This window comes from Salmo salar, chromosome ssa24 (assembly GCF_905237065.1).
Source record: "Salmo salar chromosome ssa24, Ssal_v3.1, whole genome shotgun sequence".
NCBI lineage: Eukaryota > Metazoa > Chordata > Actinopteri > Salmoniformes > Salmonidae > Salmo > Salmo salar.
The window spans coordinates 39,644,019-39,666,749 of record NC_059465.1 but is presented as its reverse complement, the minus strand read 5'-3'; the positions used below and the strand labels follow the sequence as shown (position 1 = coordinate 39,666,749).

General features: G+C 40.9%; 2 protein-coding genes across 2 annotated transcripts in view; both read right to left on the bottom strand.

Annotated features, from left to right (window-relative positions):
• The window catches only part of aacs (acetoacetyl-CoA synthetase), a 54,144-nt gene extending 45,435 nt beyond the window's left edge, over positions 1-8,709 (bottom strand). Inside the window, exons 1-4 of the mRNA XM_014172663.2 lie at positions 8,402-8,709; positions 7,110-7,213; positions 6,481-6,601; positions 4,678-4,791 (exon numbers count right to left, since the gene is read on the bottom strand). Of these exons, the coding sequence (XP_014028138.1) occupies positions 4,678-4,791; positions 6,481-6,601; positions 7,110-7,213; positions 8,402-8,534 (472 nt within the window). The 5' untranslated portion in view covers positions 8,535-8,709. The remainder of the gene's footprint in view (positions 1-4,677; positions 4,792-6,480; positions 6,602-7,109; positions 7,214-8,401) is intronic.
• Positions 8,710-13,064: 4,355 nt separating this feature from the next.
• bri3bp (bri3 binding protein) lies at positions 13,065-21,647 on the bottom strand. The gene is given in 3 exon segments (NM_001173833.1): positions 13,065-15,707; positions 15,842-15,944; positions 21,373-21,647. Coding segments are annotated over 3 exon segments (705 nt in total). The 5' UTR covers positions 21,553-21,647; the 3' UTR covers positions 13,065-15,285.
• Between the last annotated feature and the right edge of the window lie 1,084 nt (positions 21,648-22,731).

Genomic DNA, 22,731 nt, shown 5'->3' with positions numbered 1-22,731 from the left:
GCATGTAGCCTATAGCTTTGCTTCAGGTAATGGATAAATGTTTATTGGTAGGTCTATTTGGTTGTCATTTTTAACCAACAATAAATATTTCTGGGAACACCCCCAATCTACCTACAATACACCATAATGACAAGGCAAAAACAGGTTTTTCTACATTTGTGCAAATTTGTAAGAAAAAAAACTGAAATATCACGTTTACATAAGTATTCAGACCCTTTACTCAATCATTTGTTGAAGCACCTTTGGCAGCGATTACAGCATCGAGTCTTCTTGGGTATGATGCTACAAAGCTTTGCAAACCTGTATTTGGAGTTTCTCCCATTCTTCTCTACAGATCCTCTCAAGCTCTGTTAAGTTGAATGGGGAGAGTTGCTGCACAGCTATTTTCAGGTCTCTCCAGAGATGTCAGATTGGGTTTAAGTCCGGGCTCTGGCTGGGCCACTCAAGGACATTCAGAGACTTGTCCAGAAGTCACACAAATACAGGTGTACCAAGCTTGTAGCATCATACCCAAGAAGACTCGAGGCTGTAATCGCTGCCAAAGGTGCTTCAACAAAGTACAGAGTAAAATGGTCTGAAAACTTATGTAAATGGTGATTTCAGTTTTTTAATACATTTTCAAAAATGTCTAAAAACCAGTTTTTGCTTTGTCTTTATGGAGTATTGGTACTGTGTGTTGATTGAGAAAAAAAAAGTGTTAATCAACTTTAGAATAAGGCTGTAACGTAACAAAATGTGGAAAAAGTCATGGGGTCTGAATGCTTTCCGAATACACTGTGTGTATTTTTATCTATACAGTTGAAGTCGGAAATTCACAAACTAGTTTTAATGACTCCAACCTAAGTGTTTCAACCACTCCACAAACTTCTTGTTAACAAACAATAGTTTTGGCAAGTCGGTTAGGACATCTACTTTGTGCATGACACGAGTCATTTTTCCAACAATTGTTTACAGACAGATTATTTCACTGTATCACAATTCCAGTGGGTCAGAAGTTTACATACACTAAGTTGACTGTGCCTTTAAACTGCTTGGAAAATTCCAGAAAAGAATGTCATAGCTTTAGAAGCTTCTGATAGGCTAATTGACATCATTTGAGTCAATTGGAGGTGTACCTGTGGATGTATTTCAAGGCCTACCTTCAAACTCAGTGCCTCTTTGCTTGACATCATGGGAAAATAAAAATAAATCAGCCAAGACCTCAGAAAAAGAATTAGAGTCCTCCACAAGTCTGGTTCATCCTTGGGAGCAATTTCCAAATGCCTGACGGTACCACATTCATCTGTACAAACAATAGTACGCAAGTATAAACACCAGGGGACCACGCAGCCATCATACCGCTCAGGAAGGAGACGCGTTCTGTCTCCTAGAGATGAACGTACAGTGGTGCGAAAAGTGCAAATCAATCCCAGAACAGCAGCAAAGGACCTTGTGAAGATGCTGGAGGAAACAGGTACAAAAGTATCTATATCCACAGTAAAACAAGTCCTATATCGACATAACCTGAAAGGCCGCTCAGCAAGGAAGAAGCCACTGCTCCAAAACCGCCATAAAAAAGCCAGACTACGTTTTGCAACTGCACATGGGGACAAAGATCGTACTTTTTGGAGAAATGTCCTCTGGTCTGATGAAACAAAAATAGAACTGTTTGGCCATAATGACCATCGTTATATTTGGAGGAAAAGGAGGACGCTTGCAAGCCGAAGAACACCATCCCAACCATGGAGCAAGGGGGTGGCAGCATCATGTCGTCGGTGTGCATTGTTGCAGGAGGGACTGGTGCACTTCACAAAATATATGGCATCATGAGGAAAGAAAAATTGTGGCTATATTGAAGCAACATCTCAAAACATCAGTCAGGAAGTTAAAGCTTGATCACAAATGGGTCTTCCAAATGGACAATGATCCCAAGCATACTTCCAAAGTTGTGGCAAAATTGCTTAAGGACAACAAAGTCAATGTATTGGAGTGGCCATCACAAAGCCCTGACCTCAATCCCATAGAAAATTAGTGGGCAGAACTGAAAAAGCATGTGCGAGCAAGGAGGCCTACAAACCTGACTCAGTTACACCAGGTCTGTCAGGAGGAATGGGCCAAAATTCACCCAACTTATTGTGGGAAGCTTGTGGAAGGCTACCTGAAACGTTTGACCCAAGTTAAACAATTTAAAGGCAATGCTACCAAATACGAATTGAGTGTATGTAAACTTCTTAACCACTGGGAATGTGATGAAAGAAATAAAAAGCTGAAATAAATCATTCTACTATTATTCTGACATTTCACATTCTTAAAATAAAGTGGTGATGCTAACTGGAATTTTTACTAGGATTAAATGTCAGTAATTGTGAACAACTGAGTTTAAATGTATTTGGCTAAGGTGTATGTGAACTTCCAACTTCAACAGTATATATAATAAACTGTCCTATATAGCCTACCTGACCCTGCATGATTTGAGTTGTCCTCACACGCTCTTCCAGCTTGAATTAGAAAGTTGTTGTGCGTAAAACCCGTCTATTAACGCCAAATAATACAGTCAGTCTGCCCTCAAAACACCAGCTTACTCGGGATTGTTTTATTATGTAGTGTAGCCTACCATCTATAGATGTATGCAGTATTTAGCTTCTATTTATAAACTTGAATAAAAATTACACATCAAATAGGCTAACAATGAGGGAAAAAAGTAGTCAGCTTGAGGATAAATGTAGCTTCTATTTATAGTTGAACTGAGTAGGTTGTCTGGCTAATAGCCTACACAAATGTGCTGCAATTAAGGTAAAGTTGAGAAGTCCTCCTGGCTGCTTCTCTGTGTCTCTTTTTCTAATTCTTTCTCTTAAAAAGCTCTCTGTCTGTGGTTGTCACTCTTTTTGTCTATGTAAAGGCAGATAGTTGCTACAGTATGCTACAGCGTCACCTTACATTTTTGCGTGCAAATGTTTTCCCATAGCCTGTAGGTCCAATTTTGCAGGTCCTGTTTTCTATACTGAGTATTGCCAACCCAGACATTCTTTCCTGAGACATTGTGCATTATGTCTATTGCGCTGCAAACAATTTAAACTTATCTTGAATGATGCATGCCAAGATATACCAGAGATAAGGGACTGTTGCAACCACACAAATCAAATGCTGGTTCACAAGTATGAGCCCTCAAGATCTGCTACATATTATCTGTTTGCATCTGCCAATTTACTGAATGTCCAGTATCCAGATGACCTGTCTCAGAGCTTCTGATATGGATAATCTCTTTCCGTAACGTGTTGAGGCCGGCAGTTAAGGAGAATGAGAGGCTCAACTAAAGATGCTGCAGAACTGCTGTATTTTGAAGCACACCTCCCTTCTGGACAGTTTCCCCTGATGTTCTTATGGCAACCAAGCTGTTTTTAACCATCCCTGTAACTGTCGCTTCTGTGGAGAGAGAATTTCCTAAACTAAAACATTAGGCTCTCGGTCTGATATGAGCTTTTGAACACTGGCGCCTTTGTTGCCTTGACCACGACATTTGTACACCCATATCCCTTTACTTTGATTGGTCACATTCCTGAACCACCCCAAAAAATAAACCATTAGTTTCCTGGTACATATGGAAATTAAAAAAGGTTTCTGAATTACTTTGAGGGTTAGTGTCAAAATGATTTATAAAAAAATAAAATAGATGTCGTTTACAAGTGCATAACAGACCCCTAGAGCTTGAGGCCCCCCCCCTGCCTTGCGGGGGCGTCCGGTACGCCAGTGGGGGTGTGTGTGTGTGTGTGTGTGTGTGTGTGTATTCCTGTGTATGCAGCGCAGCAAACGGAGTTGGATTAACTGAATAGAAGTAATATTCCTGGAAGCAACGTCTTTAATAAATACTAGTGTCTTGTGAAGAGGGACACCGGGTTTGAGTCCCATACCAAAACATGGGGCTGCAACGCCAGGACACCGGGTTTGAGTCCCATACCAAAACATGGGGCTGCAACGCCAGGACACCGGGTTTGAGTCCCATACCAAAACATGGGGCTGCAACGCCAAGACACCGGGTTTGAGTCCCATACCAAAACATATTGCTGCAACGCCAGGACACCGGGTTTGAGTCCCATACCAAAACATATTGCTGCAACGCCAGGACACCGGGTTTGAGTCCCATACCAAAACATATTGCTTTGGATCAAATCAAAGTAAAGCAGCTCTTCAAGTAGGACTAGTCGGGTGAAACATGTTAGACTGGCTGCGTTATATTACAGCGCTCTACTGCAGTGGGGAGCAGGGATGGATGAATAGGGCCATTTAGAATTTGCTTCAGTCACCCCATGCCAACAAAGGCCTCAATATAGACAGGGGGGCGGGGGGGTTAAAATCTGCACCAATCACAGGTCAGGATACAGCAGGCTGGGGTGTTCCTTGACCAATTGCAGAAGAGAAGGTCTGACAAGCTCCGTGCAGGGGGCCCCGAGTGAGGGAGAAGGGGAGATGATAGTAGGACTCTCCCTATGGAGCCTGGTTGGTCAAAAGTAGTGCACTAGGTGTAGGGTGCCATTTCAGACGCAGGGCCTAGTGCTTGACGAAAAGTCAGGCTGATTTGTGGCGTGGTGTGCATGTTTCTAGCTGGACTGTTTCAAGCTGGACTTTGTCAGACAGAGAGCCTCTCCTCTTGACCTTTGTGTCAGAGAAGGGGTTTGATGGTAATGCTGCATGGTGACTCACCCACGACTCTGTCGCCTGTCCCGACACCCATCTTCCTCATGGCGGCAGCGAACAGCGCCACATCGCGCCTCAGCTCCCCGAAAGTCACCTTGGTGATCTCGTCATTTGCCTCGGCTTAGAGAGAGAGAGAGGAGAGAGAGACCGTGAGAGAGGATAGTGAGACAAAATGAGAGGTAGACAGAAACGAAAGCCCTATTCGCACTGGATTAGTTTTACTGGTGGAGACAATTACATAACCTAGGTGCACGAACACAAATCAGCACATCCGTAAATTAAATCCCGTCTGAATCGACTAACTCCTAGGTCCTCGGATAATACTAGTCCCGTCTGAATCGACATCCATGTGTTTTGAGAGAAATGTTTAACAGGCGTTTCTCGCAGTTTCAGCAAGAAAAACAGCAACTTGATTTGATAAATGGAGCTTAAAAACAAAGTGCTGCGCATTGCCAATATATGAAGAGCCTTTCAGTGAATGCTTTTGCTTATAGGTTTGGTGCCAATGAATTGAACATCTCCAAATGCGCCTATTTAATGTAACCCTTGTTGTTAATACATCGCAAAGCAGCATTACAACGGAGCTAAACTGCATCGGCAGGCTGGGGCCATTTAGGAAGTCCTGTACTGCAGAGCGCTAAACTATCCTAATGATTACACTTCCTCAATCCACATATTATGGCGACACTATACCGTGGATGCTTTGGTGTGGTTTAGAAACTTGGGAGCCAAACTGGAGTTATCAGTGTTGCCTGTTATGATTTAGACATGTTGAAATATATTAATGTCTAGATAAAAACGTCCAGGCTTCAGTCAGAACTGTCCATTTAATAAAAAAATAAATACAAGTTAATTACAGGGGGTCAGTTTGGAACAAACACGAATCCAGTCCGAATCATCCTCTGGAATAATGGGCATTCCGGGGTAATAAATACATAACCAACGTTCTCTTGTAATACTAGTCCCATGCTTTACCAGACCAAATTACACAGCTATCCAAGTCATAACCTGCTCTGGCGTACAGGGCTGATACAGGAACCTGCTCTGGCGTACAGGGCTGATACAGGAACCTGCTCTGGCGTACAGGGCTGATACAGGAACCTGCTCTGGTGTACAGGGCTGATACAGGACACATTAAGTAGTAGTGCAGTGCCACCTGAGTAATAGCACTCCTCTCCCAATTAACTTACAGGAGGTCAGAGGTCGGGCGGTGGACGGGGGTGGAGACTGCACCGAATGATAACAAGAGGATGGCCATCAGGATATTAAAAACCCAAGGAGCGAGCAGGAGCCTGAAAGCCCTGTGGATCCTAATCATATCACACTGCCCTGCATTCCATATTGACCCGACGTCAGCCAAAGACATCTTGAATTAGGAGAGCTTATTGGGGGAAATAAAACCGCACAATTCCCAAAACTATTTTGGACGGGGTTTTCAAGAAATGCAAGGTGACCTTTGGAATAATCTTCTCAGTGCTTCAGTAATTATCACTATGTATAAGATATGGCATTTAGCAGACATTTTTATCCAAAGAAATGTACAGTCTGCGTGGCAACAGCGGGAATTAAGATAGAATTCTAATGGCAATAAGAATATCATTGTGACCCTTTATTTCATACTTGGAGCACTAGCTATAAATATATTTTTTAAGCACAATAATTGAGGTATACAAACATGGCTGGGAGCACAGGGTGCTGGTGCTGATTTAGGACTTTTACTCAACTGCAGATGAATGGGACCTTGGAAACTGACCAATAAAAATTTTAAAAAGACTAATAAATTGACTGAATTGCCTCAGCCGTACTTACTAGCAGCATAGAGGGCCACCTTGTCCTGGTCTTTGTGCTTTAGCAGGTTTTCAGCATAGTTCATGCGGCTTCCTTTGAACCACTCTGGGACATCCGATATCCTCTTGGAGATATCGACCACCTGAGGAAGAGGGGTGGAAATGGATAGTGTTCTACATGATTCAAACCCGGGGTAAGGGAATAACGACTACAACGTAATACTGCTCTGCTCTAAGCACAAGGGTACTGATAAGTAACTGATTGAATAGATAATCTATTGGCCCCCTCACCAAAGAACTTTATAAACTCTACCAATCATAATGTAGTATAGCCTACGCACTGTAGTAGTCAGTCCAACGATGAATGCGAGATTATCTGATTGTTTGCATAGCATTGTATTTTCACCTACTGTATGTATTTTGTAACACTTTAATTACACAAATTGTGAGAGATCACATTGTAGAAGGTGTTACTGCACTGAAAAAGCACAATAAAAATGCAATGTCTGTGTCCCAAAGAGCTGTCAAAGCCCTATGGACCCTGGTCAAAAGAAGTGCACTATTATAGAGATTAGGGTGACATTTAGGATACACACATTCACTTATTCAATGTTATGTACATAGGCACCAGGAAACAGTGGGTAGACACACCTCCTCATACATCCTGGAGCTTACTACCCCACAGAAACGCCACACCTCAGCCCAGAACTCAGGGTAGCTCTCCACAGACCACTGGTACAGGTCATTGTAGTTGGCTGCAAGGGGAATGACATCAGAGAGATCAATCATGAGGTTTGTCCTCCAGCTGCTCCACATTTTAGACAAAAAAATAACCACAGGAACGTACTTTTTACCCAATTTTGTATATGGTTTGGTTTTGCACCTAGGTAAAGTTAGTTTTGTATTGGATATTCGGTTCCCTCGTCAATAGCTATTGAACCAAGCAAAAGAACATTTTACAATTTAAATCTTCTGAAAAATATAAAATTCACACAATAAAAAAAAGGTGTTGATTGTTCACCATCCTCCCCTGATTCAGAATATACCATTGTCATGGCATGGTTGGTTCAATAACTATAGAGAACCACAGTATGCCTCATAATACCCATAAAACCTAGCTGTCAAACAAGGAAATGGTTCAAATCGATTTTCCACATAGGGGATTTTAAAAACACTTAAAATAAGGTATGTGTTTTGTGTAGGATTACGCTGGTGTGATGTTTAAATAACTGTGTCAATCTCTCTAGGACGAGGTGACATCAATATATTCACCACCACTGCAAAATGAAATGCTAACTTGCTGCTAATGTGGCTGTCATAAAGAACTACAAATGCCATGATTTGGACGAGACTGCCGAATCGAGACGAAGGTAAGAATTTCTGGATTAACTAATGTTAGTCATTAATAAATTGTCCCCCAAAAAATAAAAATGGACAATTCTGAAAACGGTCTTGTGCACGTTTTAAATTGACACAATACCTGTTAGTAAAGGTGTCAGCTAGAGAGAGCTTGCAGGGATTTGTTGTTTTGTATGACGTCTACTTTGACGCTAATTAGCATTTTCTAATCTGAGAGTAAATACAGCAGAGCCGAATATATTGATAAATCACCTTGTCCGAGAGAGATTTACATGGTTATCAAAACGTCACGCCACAGTAAGCCTACATGAAACAGTGTTTCTAAAATTCCCTATGGGAAAAAATATATGGTGGAAAAACGATTGGAAATTATGACAGCTCCATCGTTTGGCAACTACAGTACTTAGACTAGCATGTAGCAATATTATAAATATGCACATAGCTACATTAGCTAATGATGCAGTGGGTTGATTCTCCCTAGCAAAAAAAAATGAATCGATTGGTACGAATGTATAACGTTAAATTAGAGGTGACTAGCATGACTGTCGCCGTCTGAAAAGCTGCTCCCTCGCCGGGTCACTCACCTAGGTTAAGCCCAAAGTCTCTGTTCACCTGTGTCCTGAATCGGTCCATCTGTGTGTTTTTCTTTGAGTCTGGGTACCATAATACCTTCGACTCCATTATCTTCTCGCTCGTACGTTCGGTGTCTTTGGACATTGTTGTCGCCTTGTTATCGCCTCCGTTAAAAATGAGTCTGTCGTCCTTTATAGCTAGCTAGCTAGCTACTGTAGCTAAAACAGGCAGCACACTTGAAGTATGACTATGAGACAGAAGGCCAGATTGGACTGTCATTCCATGCGGACAAGCTGCGAGGATAAACCCAGTTAAGATCCCTCCCACCGAGGGGTGACGCGGCTGTCACAATAACCCCCAGTATCCTTCCGCTTAAAGGCGCAATCTATTTCTTCCATAATAAACCAATTTAGTGTTAAACCAGTGTGAAATCTAACCAATATCCTCGGATTGTGCATGATTATTACATACAAATTGTACCAAAAAAACAAACAAAAAACGAGTAAATTGCATTACAAAAGTAATTTTCCTCGATCACTGGTGGCAAGGGACGGTGTACCTGTCGTTTCGCATCAGAATTATTGACCCACTGTTTCAAAGGGATTTTAATGGCAGGCTGTTTCTTGAGAGCGCAAAATGCATGCGTGGCATGTGCACTGAGGCCTCTGCCAATAGGTCTGGACCTTTTTGGCACAGATGGTATTGTGCGGACCCCTGACCATGGGGTTTGGTTCAAATCCTGCTTAAACTGTCCCACCTCAGCCTCATCTCTTTCACAAAAACATGCACTTGGGGCATAAACGGGTCTTGTCCATTGTTATGAACATTTTGGGGGGGTAAATGTATTTTTAAATACAAACAAGCACATTTTTCTATAAAATCATGACAATATCCTGTTAACTTTGTAGAATGGTTGCAATTGCATAATATGTTCAAGGTACAAAATATGTTTGATCAAAATACATGTAAAAGAAAGTGATCTTTTGGGGGTCAGAACGTTCAAGCGGAATAATATCACGCGGGGGCACGCCACCAGTTTGTCTGCAACCTGATTGGTCGAATAAAAACTGGCTCCACATCAGCCGAGACACGTCGTATGCAAAAGAGTGGGTCGACCGTGTTGACTGACGGCACTGATGTCCAATGAAATATACAATCTGGAGCAGTGACAGCTCTCGAATGAGAGGATTCACCAATAAAATTCGCAGAACTAGAGAACGTTTTTAGAGGTGTTCCCAATCAAATTGCTATATGTCATGCCCCTCCTCAGTCACTTTCACTGTCCAGAACCGTGAAAGAGAAGATCAGTTGTTTATTTTCAGAAAAATAAACTATAGCAAATGCTTACATTCAATAAATAATTTCACTGTTTTTCTTGATACTCTCAGACTCTACAGCATGTGGTAGACAAATATGCTTTGTTGTTTCACAGTGAAAGAGAAAATAGTTTTGAAACCCAGAGAGTTTTGAAACACCTAGATAATTATTTGTAAAGCATCAGTCCACCTACCAAAAAAAAAAAAAAAAGAAAGCTGAGTGGATGGATTTTCATTACTCTTGAATGCCAAATCAAAGTCTGATTATGGATCGGAGCGATGATGCAAGTGAAAAGAGAGCGGGCACATATGTTGTGAAAGATCAATGAGAGGGAGCCTGTAGATCAGTATGTCTAACGCAACATGCCATATTATAGGTCTGGTCCAGGTCATGGTGTGATTACTAGTGGAGGAAAACGCACTACGTCCTGGCCTTAGAACTGAGACCTGTGTAGCTAGCTGATGGACCAGCAACATAAAGCCCAGTGCAGGTGAGATAACATCCATTGCCACCATGTACCCAAGTAAAAAAAAACTGTGAAATAGTTCAAATTTTTGTTTATATCAGATTGTGAAACCCACAATAAAAGATCCCAGCCCAGTGTACAGTAGGTGCTGTACTCATGCCCTGTTCATCGGCTACAGTAAAAGTAGCACTGAACATGGACAACTTTTTATTTAGCACATAGCTCGTTTTCTTGATTGTCAATATTAGCATACAGTGTTTGATAGTATTCCACTTTAACAGTGAATGGGTGGACTAGTTATACACACGAAAATGGTTATCTCATCACCAGCTTCCTCTAACAGGATGTGTAGATGTCACTCATTTGTTACAGTTGAAGGCACAATCCTTAATTTGTTTTCCAGTCGTACAGCAACCCCACCACTTGGTTTGATATAAATCTTAGGGGAATTCCGCCAAATTTACAGAATTATGAACACAAGGACTGACGGTCCATGACTTCAATCAACATGACAGTTCTAAACCCTGTGTCAAACTCATTCCACGGAGGGCTGAGTCTCTGTGGGTTTTCACTCCTCTCTTGTACTTGATTGATGAATAAAGGTCACTAATTAGTAAGGAACTCCCTCACCTGATTGTCTAGGTCCTAATTGAAAGAAAACCCGCAGAAACTCAGGCCCTCCGGGGAATGAGTTTGACACCCCTGTTCTAAACATACAATACATTTAACCTATAAATGACTTGTTTTTAAAGGCATTGCTTGCTTATGACACTTGAGGCAGTTGTAAAGCTCATTGGGAATTTATAAATTATATTCTTCAACAATGGGTATAGATTATGAATTGAAATTACCATTCAAGAGCACTAGATATTACAGATTGCACCTTGCAATTCATAAATTGGTATGTTTTTGACTTACTAATACTCGTGTTGGTGAGGCCAGAAAAATGAAAGCCTACAGTCTATCTGTTTGCATGACCATTAGTGTATGGAAGCGTTCCTTGGATATGAGAGATTCTAAATAATAGTGCAAATAAAGAATGAACAACTCAGCCGAATGAAAGAATCAACCTTGATTCACTGATGAGTAAGTAAGTCAAGCCTAATTAGCCTATAGAAAGAGCCTATAGATTTGAATAAATAGGTTCAGGGCATCCATGCACGAACATGATTATTATACACTGAGTAGACAAAACATTAGGAACACCTGCTCTTTCCATGACATAGACTGACCAGGTGAATCCAGGTGAAAGCTATGATCTCTTATTGATGTCACTTGTTAAATCCACTTCAATCAATGTAAATGAAGGGGGGAATACAGGTTAAAGAAGGATTTTTAAGCCTTGAGACATGTATTGTGTATGTGTGCCATTCCGAGGGTGAATGGGTAAGACAAAATATTTAAGTGCCTTTGAACAGTGTATGGTAGTAGGTGCCAGGCGCACCGTTTTGAGTGTGTCAAGAACTGCAACGCTGCTGGGTTTTTCCCATGTGTATCACGAATGGCCCACCACCCAAAGGACATCCAGTCAACTTGACACAACTGTGGGAATCATTGGAGTACACTCAGCCTATGCAGTGATAAGACAAACAAGCTGGCTTGAAGTGCAGCAATTGGGAAAGATCTTTGTACATGGCTTAGATGTGAAAGACTTGTTCCACCATGCCAAAATGCCAGGTTTGGTGAGGCTGGCTGAAATATGAACGAAGGGAGAGAAAAGTAAAAGTTTGGAAAAGGCTCTTGTAACAGTGGCCTAAGGTCATTGTCAAGGCCCCAATTGCCAGGAGCGAGTGAGTCTACTCCTGTGTGTCCACATCACAATTACATCACTTGAAAGATAGCCACTGCCAATTTTGAGCAATGATGTGATGTGCAAGATGTCTCTTTACTCGCTCTTTTTTTGTCTGTACTTTCAATCAGCTACAACTTGTGTGGAAACCAACCCTACTAGTTATTCAGCATTCATTACGCAAAACAAAAAGAGAAAGTGAAGAGAACATGTACTTTAGTGGTCACGTCACTCAAATTATATATTGAATTGCCTATGTTTTTGACTTCGTGCAAAGCAAACAGTCAAGCCTTAATGTGGTGATAAAGTTGATTTATTCAAATCTTGGGACCTCAATTTCACTTCAAAATGACTCCTCTGGAAGATTCATTTCCACAACACTTTTCAATACATGACACGGTTTAACAGCAGGCAGTAGGGTAGAAGAACATCCCCACACCACAAAGGAAAACAGAGATAGAAAAACAGGATATGAACACATAAGGTAATGCTAAAGAACTACAGGGAAGTATACTCAAGTTTCACAAGATTAAGTGCTTCAAACAGAAAGACAGAAGAACATTCATTTTGGCACAGCACACGTGGGGACTACATAGACAGAAAAGAACGGATGTTCAGTTGGAATGAATATGATTATGGGTCTTATTGACCCTTATAGTTATTACTCTACTCAGTGAGAAGTTGAGACTTCAAGTCTAGACATTCTGCTGTCATTTACTGTGTCAACATCATCAAGGTAATGGACAGTAAATATCTGACTAAATCTGCTGCAGTGTCAAGGCCAAAGAGGCATTAGAGAGAGAGAGAGAATTCTTTATAAGGAGTTGGGACGTCATACACCCTCATTCCACCTAACGGTTCATAATATTAGGCCTAGTCCATTCTCAAAACTGTACTAACGAAGATGGAACGCTGAGAATTCTATTTTTTGAGGATTTGTATGACAACTCAGCAGCAGACTACATCTTACAGTGTCGTAAATACTCAAGTCTTCCCTGTGCTGTAATGAACCTATGGATGACAGCATGATATGTGTTGGCTGGAAAATACATGGTTTGGTCTCTACAGTACATGAATCAGTAGAAAAGGATCCAAGATGACATATTTTACAAATCAACACACATTTAATACTCGTTAAATTCTTAATATTTCCAACACTTACAATGTTAAAATACTGACTTTTTAACAAATACAACATTGTAACATTTTGCTATAGAATAGCACATACGGTATACAGTACATAATTAAAACTACATTTGTGTGGACAAGTTCACTTCTGGAGGGGTGGGGCTGGAGAGATGGTATAGTAGCCAATGACGACATTTGAACTGGCACCAACTAAACCAAACCACTTACTGAACACCCGCCCAACAAAATGGACTTCTATGGGATTTTATATATATATATATATATATATATATATATATTCTAATGAAAACACATTAAATGTAGCACAAAAGTAGATTAGAGTTAAATGATAAAATTCCCTTTTAAGAAATTACACACAAAAGTTTAAAACTATGGCCCTATAAAAACGTACACTTTGCGATGTACAATTATGTAAAGCAGAAATGACCAAAGTGCATCCAAATTCACAACAAGTACAGATATAGTCTAGGCATGCATAATGTGCCATCCACTGAAACAGGGAGGACTTGTCACACGGCAAATATAATTATGTTTTTATGGGAACTACTAATACGTTTCCATTATAACTATACTTTATTATGATATTTCTACCATTAACACCCATATCTCAACGTGGATGATAAGCCGAGTATAAAGGTACACCTTCCATCCTTCTGCAGATGGCTGGCCATGATTCAAACATGGTTGTGCAACAAATTCAGTGGCACTGTAACATAGGCCTTTACACTCGCACCTATATACGGGTTGAAAAGAACAGATTAGGGCACTGATAAATGCCTAAATTGGAACGCAGTGGCTGTAGAGTAACATGCTGTAAATGACATCATAGCTCAGGCTCTGTGCTTCACAGCTCTGTATGGGTTTTGACTGACAGATGTTCTGAACTTGAGCACCTCACGCGACAAGAAGTGGTCACCATCCCTCCCACTAATTTGGCAACTTTAGCTTTTTTGTTGTCCGAGGAAAATGCTGTAAATTAAGAGGACTCTATGCATTTTCAAAGATGAGACATTGAGGATTAGAATAAATACCACTTTGATGTGATACAAGCAAGCCAAACACCTGTGAGTCCAAATGTGCACTTCACATTTCCATATCATAAAACTCATGTATACAGTGTCAACATTTATGATCGCTTTGTTTGATGTATAGTTACAAGAACAGAATGAGCCTGTTTGTCTATTGTGAAGAAAACATTTTTTTTTGTTGCTGCGGAACACACCTGAATACACTCATGACTCTTTTCTATGTGCACCAAAAATATGATCTGAGGATTTATTTTTTTTAAATCCAGGAATATTCTCATCATGTTATTGAACATATCCAGAGTATTTTCAGATTTCGTTATCAACAAATGCGGTGAAAAGTACACTAAATGTAAAATGCACATAAAATCAACAGTGTAATGTTTGGATTCAGTCTTGTGAACTATTGTGTCCTCAATTTGTCAAATAATTTCCCCCTAATCTCCAAACTGATCCCTTTCAATTGCTACCAATTTAGCCCTATCCATATAGGCCAATTCCCACGAGTGTAAAGGGTTAAGTTGATATTGATGTGGGGTATATTTACATAATTGTTCTTGATATTCTTTTTTAAAAATTTCTCCCTGAGATTTTCGTGCCTGCCCAGGTTTCGCCAATCTTAACTTTTTTTCCCAGTGCTTTTCCAATGATTCACATGCATAAAACACACACGCTTGCACACGCACGCGCACACACACACACAATGTCCATTATATAGAAAGAGAGGTCCTGAAATACGCTAGGAATGACCTACTGCTACAATGGAATGGTGACATTATTTTGGACTATACATCTCAGTGTCAGGACGGAAAATGCAATAAATAAATCTGCCATTGGTCTACTAACTACTGAGCTAACTGGGATGGAAATACTTACAGTTGTGTCTCATCCCACCATCACATACCCAAAACAAACATCCATCCCATTTTTTCATTGAACACAATTTCCAAAAAGAGCAACCATCAGTAGTCGTTACACAATATAACAACAAGACAGGATAAAAATCAAAAAAATAAAATAAAATAAAAACAAGCTCTTTCTCGTAACAGAAAGCCTCGATCTGCTTAGATTTTCCTGCCCTTATACACCCAAACCCCCAGCCACCCTATGGATACAGCCGTTGTCAGCGGTGGATGTGTGGGGTCAGCTCTACTTCTCCCCGGCTCGCTCCAGGCTGTCGATGACCCTGCTCAGCCGGATGTTGAGCAAGCGGATCTGGGTGTCCAGGTGATTGATCTTCTCCTCCAGAGAGGCAGTACCACCACCTCGACGCCAGTACGCCCCCACAGGCCCCGTCATGAAGTACACAGCCATTACGAAGCAGAGAGGGAGCACAGCACGCTCGGGGTCCCCCTCAAACTTCTGCAAGATATACAGGCAAGAGAGGGCAAAGAGTGTAACTCGGGCCAGCCAGAAGAAACGGCCAAATACGACGTGCAGCAGGTAGAAGAATCCCCCCAGAAACAGGGAGAGGAACCAGTAAGCCACCAACACAGCAGCCACTAGGAGCAGGGCACGAGCCGGGGAGTTTGTCAAAGACGTTGGGCTGAAGTAGTGGCTCAGGTTGGAGGCTGGGGAAAGAGGAAAGAATGAGTGACAGTACATGGATAACAGAGGACAAACTTCCCAGACACAGTCATAATTTACAACATATCACAGACATGTCCCGACATTGAACATACCCACTAAATAAAAATCCACTTACCATCAATTCCCATCACATCCAACAGATCTGTCCATATCTTCCAAATAGTGTCCAGGAAAGAGTCGACACCATGGACAAAGCGTTCTGTCGTCTTGGAGAAGAACTGTAAACAAGAGGTGACATATAGGGGAAATCCATTTGATTTCAATCACTTCTTGACAGCACCCATTTTGATCTTAACAAAACCTTCCATACATATTTGCCCGTTGTAAAATGTACTTTTTGGAACTGAATGCCAAAACACTGAAGAGGTGCTTAAAGTTGACCCATTTAACCCCACCATACCATGAGACATCCATGTCTTCATCACTGGAAAAGATAAATGGTTGAGATTTATCTCATTTGAAAGTTTAAACAGGGTTGTCAAAAAAATATTATTTCAGGATAATTTTATAGATATTTTTTTACCTTTAGCACGTTATAGTTTACCCTATTTTATATCATCTAAGGTGTTTGTGTTGTGCCCCATCGTTTGAGACACAACATGCTCTTGAATACAGGGTGGGTGTGACATGTGGTACTCTGTAGCTCAGTTAGTAGAGCATGGCGCTTGTAATGTCAGGGTAGTGGGTTCAATTCCCGGTACCATCCACATGAAAAATGTATGCGCACGTGACAGTAAGTCGCTTTGGATATTATGTTTTTGCAGATAAATGTACTAAAATTAGGGCCAGGACAATACCAGTATCGTGATTAGAGGTTGACCGATTATGATTTTTCAACGCCGATACTGATTATTGGAGGGCCAAAAACAGCCGATACCGATTAAAATCGGCCGATTTATATTTATATATATAGTGAGGCAAAAAGTATTTCATCCACTGCTGATTTTGTACGTTTGCCCACTGACAAAGAAATGATCAGTCGAGAATTTTAAATGGTAGGTTTATTTAAACAGTGAGAGACAGAATCTTAAAGGGAGTGCTCCTAATCTCAGTTTGTTACCTGTATAAAAGACACCTGTCCACAGAAGCAATCAAATTCCAAACTCTCCACCATGGCCAAGACCAAAGAGCTCTCCAAGGACGTCAGGGACAAGATTGTAGACCTACACAAGGCTGGAATGGGCTACAAGACCATCGCCAAGCAGCTTAGTGAGAAGGTGACAACATTTGGTGCGATTATTCGCAAATGGAAGAAACACAAAAGAACTGTCAATCTCCCTCGGCCTGGGGCTCCATGCAAGATCACCTCGTGGAGTTGCAATGATCATGAGAACGGTGAGGAATCAGCCCAGAACTACACGGGAGGATCTTGTCAATGATCTCAAGGCAGCTGGGACCATAGTCACCAAGAAAACAATTGGTAACACACTACGCCATGAAGGACTGAAATCCTGCAGCGCCCGCAAGGTCCCCCTGCTCAAGAAAGCACATATACATGCCCGTCTGAAGTTAGCCAATGAACATCTGAAAGATTCAGAGGACAACTGAGTGAAAGTGCTGTGGTCAGATGAGACCAAAATGGAGCTCTTTGGCATCAACTCAACTGGCCGTGTTTGGAGGAGGAATGCTGCCTATGACCCCAAGAACACCATCCCCACCGTCAAACATGGAGGTGGAAACATTATGCTTTGGGGGTGTTTTTCTGCTAAGGGGACAGGACAACTTCACCGCATCAAAGGGACGATGGACGGGTCCATGTACCGTCAAATCTTGGGTGAGAACCTCCTTCCCTCTGCCAGGGCATCCCTCAGCCAGGGTATTCCAGCATGACAATGACCCAAAACACACGGCCAAGGCAACAAAGGAGTGGCTCAAGAAGAAGCACATTAAGGTCCTGGAGTGGCCTAGCCAGTCACCAGACCGTAATCCCATAGACAATCTGTGGAGGGAGCTGAAGGTTCGAGTTGCCAAATGTCAGCCTCGAAACCTTAATGACTTGGAGAAGATCTGCAAAGAGGAGTGGGACAAAATCCCTCCTGACATGTGTGCAAACCTGGTGGCCAACTACAAGAAACGTCTGACCTCTGATTGCCAACTAGGGTTTTGCCACCAAGTACTAAGTCATGTTTTGCAGAGGGGTCAAATACTTATTTCCCTCATTAAAATGCAAATCAATTTATAACATTTTTGACATGCGGTTTTCTGGATTTTTTTGTTATTCTGTCTCTCACTGTTCAAATAAACCTACCATTAAAATTATAGACTGATAATTTCTTTGTCAGTGGGCAAACGTACAAAATCAGCAGGGGATCAAATACTTTTTTCCCCCTCACTGTGTGTGTATATATTTGTAATAATGACAATTACAACAATACTGAATGAACACTTATTTTAACTTAATATAATACATAAATAAAAATCTATTTAGTCTCAAATAAATAATGAAACATGTTCAATTTGGTTTAACTAATGAAAAAACACATTGTTGGAGAAGAAAGTAAAAGTGCAATATGTGCCATGTAAGAAAGCTAACGTTTAAGTTCCTTGCTCAGAACATGAGAACATATGAAAGCTGGTGGTTCCTTTTAACATGAGTCTTCAATATTCCCAGTTAACAAGTTATAGGTTGTAGTTATTATAGGAATTATAGGACTATTTCTCTCTATACGATTTGTATTTCATATACCATTGGATGTTCTTATAGGCACTATAGTATTGCCAGCCTAATCTCGGGAGTTGATAGGCTTGAAGTCAAACAGCGCTGTGCTTCAAGCATTGCGAAGAGCTGCTGGCAAACGCAGGAAAGTGCTGTTTGAATGAATGCTCATGAGCTTGCTGCTGCCTACCACCGCTCAGTCAGACTACTCTATCAAATCAGACTCAATTATAATATAATAAACACAGAAATACGAGCCTTTGGTCATTAATATGGTCAAATCCGGAAACTATCATTTGGAAGACTAAATTTTTTATTCTTTCAGTGAAATATGGAACCGTTCCATATTTTATCGAACGGGTGGCATCCCAAAGTCTAAATATTGCTGTTACATTGCACAACCTTCAATGTTATGTCATAATTATGTAAAATTCTGGCAAATTAATTACGGTCTTTGTTAGGAAGAAATGGTCTTCACACAGTTCGCAACGAGCCAGGCGGCCCAAACTGTTGCATATACCCTGACTCTGCTTGCTCAGAACGCAAGAGAAGTGACACAATTTCCCTAGTTAATATTGCCTGCTAACATGAATTTCTTTTAACTAAATATGCAGGTTTAAAAATGTATACTTGTGTATTGATTTAAAAAAAGGCATTGATGTTCATGGTTTGGTACATTTGTGCAACGACAGCGCTTTTTTCGCGAATGCGCTTGTTAAATCATCACCCATTTGGCGAAGTAGGCTGTGATTCGATGATAAATTAACAGGCACCGCATTGATTATTTTCACCGCAGGACAAGCTAGTTAAACTCGTAATATCATCAACCATGTGTAGTTAACTAGTGATTATGTTAAGATTGATTGTTTTTTATAAGATAAGTTTAATGCTAGCTAGCAACTTACCTTGGCTCCTTGCTGCACTCGCGTAACAGGTGGTCAGCCTGCCACGCAGTCTCCTCATGGAGTGCAATGTAATCAGCGTCCAAAATTGCTGATTATTATGAAAACTTGAAAATCGTCCCTAATCAAATCGGCCATGCCGATTTTTCAGGTGACCTCTAATCGAGATACTTGTTAGTGTTGTGGCAATCAAACAAAGAATTTTACTTCTTTAGGCAAACAGCCCTAATGTTGGAAACAAACATCATTATGTTTTCATCTAGATTCACATGTATTTATTTCGAAGATATAGCACACATTTTACATACAGCAGGTTTATAAAGGACCAAAGAGTTTGCTTTGTGGTTTCATTTTAGCCATGGAAAAAAAATATTGTGATACTGGTAATCTTCACAGCCCGAACTAAAATGAGAGTATAAATTCAAATGTAAACTTTGAAATGATACCACAAAGATGGTTGGTCCGCACATCAGAGAATGTTGACCTGAATGGGAATATCCGTTTTAAATTATACAGTCAAATCCATTGAAATATTGATAACAGAAAAGACATGAACATTTAAGTTGACATTCCACGGTGGGCGGACCGGCATTCATCTCTGTAGTAGTAATTAGAAGTTAAAATGTATATTCAATTTAAAATGGTGTACCAGTTAAACTGCAGTGGTCTGAAAGGATAGATCCATTCTATTAATTATATTTCTATGGATTGAAATGACCCTGTATTCAAGAGCATGTTGTGTCTCAACCAATGATGTATATAAACACTGAATTGCTGATGCTTTGTATTGGCCATTGAGAGGCTTTCAAGCCACCAGGTGGCACTCCCCAATGAATTCTACAGTATTTCAATTAAATGTTTAAAGGATAAAATTATATGTATTAAATAGTATTTTTTGGTGGAGTGGGGACAGTAACATTACTAATCTCAAAATATATATACACTTTAAGGAAATTGTTTACAAAAATGTTGATTTGTATGTTTAGCTAACATAATGTAATTTTAAAGTATGTATTAAGGTGTCTGTAATAGAATACATGAGGCAAAAACGAATGCAGACATAAATAAATGCATTTCTATAGATTCCAAAATATAATAACAGTGGAGGAGTATGAAGTAGCTAAAACACAGCGCCCCCATCAGTCAACTAGTGTGTGTGTGTGTGATTATTTATGTAACAGTGTAGGTTCCGTCCCAACCTGGGCTCGAACCAGGAACCCTTGCACACATCAGCAACTGACACCCACGAAGCATCGTTACCCATCGCGCCACAAAAGCCGCGGCCCTTGCGACGCAAGGGGAAACCCGACTTCAAGTCTCAGAGCGAGTGACGTCACTGATTGAAATGCTATTAGCGCGCACCACCGCTAACTAACTAGCCATTTCACATCGGTTACACTATATAACATTTAAAGTCAACCACCGGTATTCATTGGAGAGTGAGACGCTATGCTAGCCTCGTGAATATGTATAACGTTAGACAGTCTAGAATTTCAACAGGGACAACTCAAATAGGCTTTAAAAAAAAGAATGTTGGGTCAGTAACCGAAAGGTTGTTGGATCGAATCCCCGAGCTGACAAGGTAAAAATGTGTCGTTCTGCCCCTGAACATGGAAGTTAACCCACTGTTCCCGATGACGTGGATGTGGATTAAGGCAACCCCCCTCACCGCTCTGATTCAGAGGGGTTGGGTTAATAAATGCGGAACATGCATTCAGTTGTACAACTGACTAGGTTCTCCCCTTTCCTCTCTGAGGCTAGGTCAGGTGCATGAAGTCTGTGTCTGCATCGTCTGGTCAGGATTCAAAGCGTTTTGTTTCTTTTACCTATAAATAGTCATGAAAATGTGTCGTGCCACATAAAAATGACATCTCAAAATATATTACTTATTGGCTTGTCCATCTTATCTTTCTAGCTAGACTATTTTCAAAATGGCAACCATTTATGCATTTAATGTCTAGGCGCCCTTGGTTAGCAAGCGCTCTACCTGCCCGTTAGCTACTACCACCATTTCTTTGGACACCTCTTGTCATATAACGTTTGCTTAATTGGACGGAACATTTGGTTTGCTGATCAACCATTACTAACCTTGTAAAGACCTCTGATGTTGTCCTCTCCAAAAATATTGCTTAACATTTGGTAGAATCCGTTAGCCGCCCTTCTGAAACTATTCTGGTTGGTGGAATCTTTCCGGCTTCTGGCCGTCTCTGCACAAAGCAAAGATGCGAAGAGCAGCAATAGAATGAGGTGCGGTTTCATTCCCTTCATATTTCAGACGTGCAATACTACTCCCAGTCGTGAATTGTATTAAATTAGGTCAGTTTAAATACAGATTAAACAATTAGCTGCCAGTAAGAACACCTCCGTAGGGGAGTGATGACGGTGATCCCGGAAGAAACACCGTTATGAAGTCAGCAAGAATAATGCCGCATTCACGTGCTAGTCGCAACTAGAAAACTCGGAAATGTCCGACTTGCTGATTTGAACGCAGCACGTGTATAACTAAAACCAGTAAGCAAGTCTGACATTTCCAAGTTAAGTAGTTCCGACTAGTACATGAACGCGGCATAGTTAAGCCCTGCCGGGTCACTAAATTAATACCGGTAATTAAGGCGAAAATGATGGAAAATATTCACAATGGCATTTACAAGTGGGATGCACAGTTGAGCGCTACATCTCAGGGGTTCGTGCTGATTGTACGGAGATTGTGACAGCCAGTAAAATCGCGTCCCTTGACAAGGCAAGAACTAGATGTTTGTCAGGAGAAGTGCACTATTATCATAGTAAGGAGACGTACACTTGGAATAAGGAGGAGGAATGTGGGGGGTCTAAGAGAGAGAGGGAGGAAGAGGGTGAGCTTGAGTCGGCTAAAAATGGCGGAAAAAAAGAGAGATGGATTGTTAAAGAAGAATGGTTGAAAATGTAAGCAGAGTGAGCTGTATGCCGGATCGAAGACCGGAGGAGAAATAAAGTGAATGAGGGTGAAGTATCGGAGATGGTAGGTGTGGTGAAGTTCTCGAAACCCGAGGCTTGCACCGAGGGTCTGGATGAAGACGAGCTGGTGACCGTAGGATGAGTTTTTAGGAAAAAGTGGACTCTAGCATTTTGGAAGATCCATTTGTGTTTTCCAAATGGGTGAAAACAGAGTTGTGTGCTGTGCAGTGGCGATCCGTCAGTTTTGAATGTATGCACTGTACATGTATGTATGTATGTACAGTTGAAATCGGAAGTATACATACACTTAGGTTGGAGTCATTAAAACTCGTTTTTCAACCACTCCACAAATTTCTTGTTGACAAACTATAGTTTTCGCAAGTTGGTTAGGACATCTACTTTGTGCCTGACACAAGTCATTTTTCCAACAATTTGTAAACAGACAGATTATTTAACTTATAATTCACTGTATCACAATTCCAGTGTTCCAAATGGACAATGACCCCAAGCACA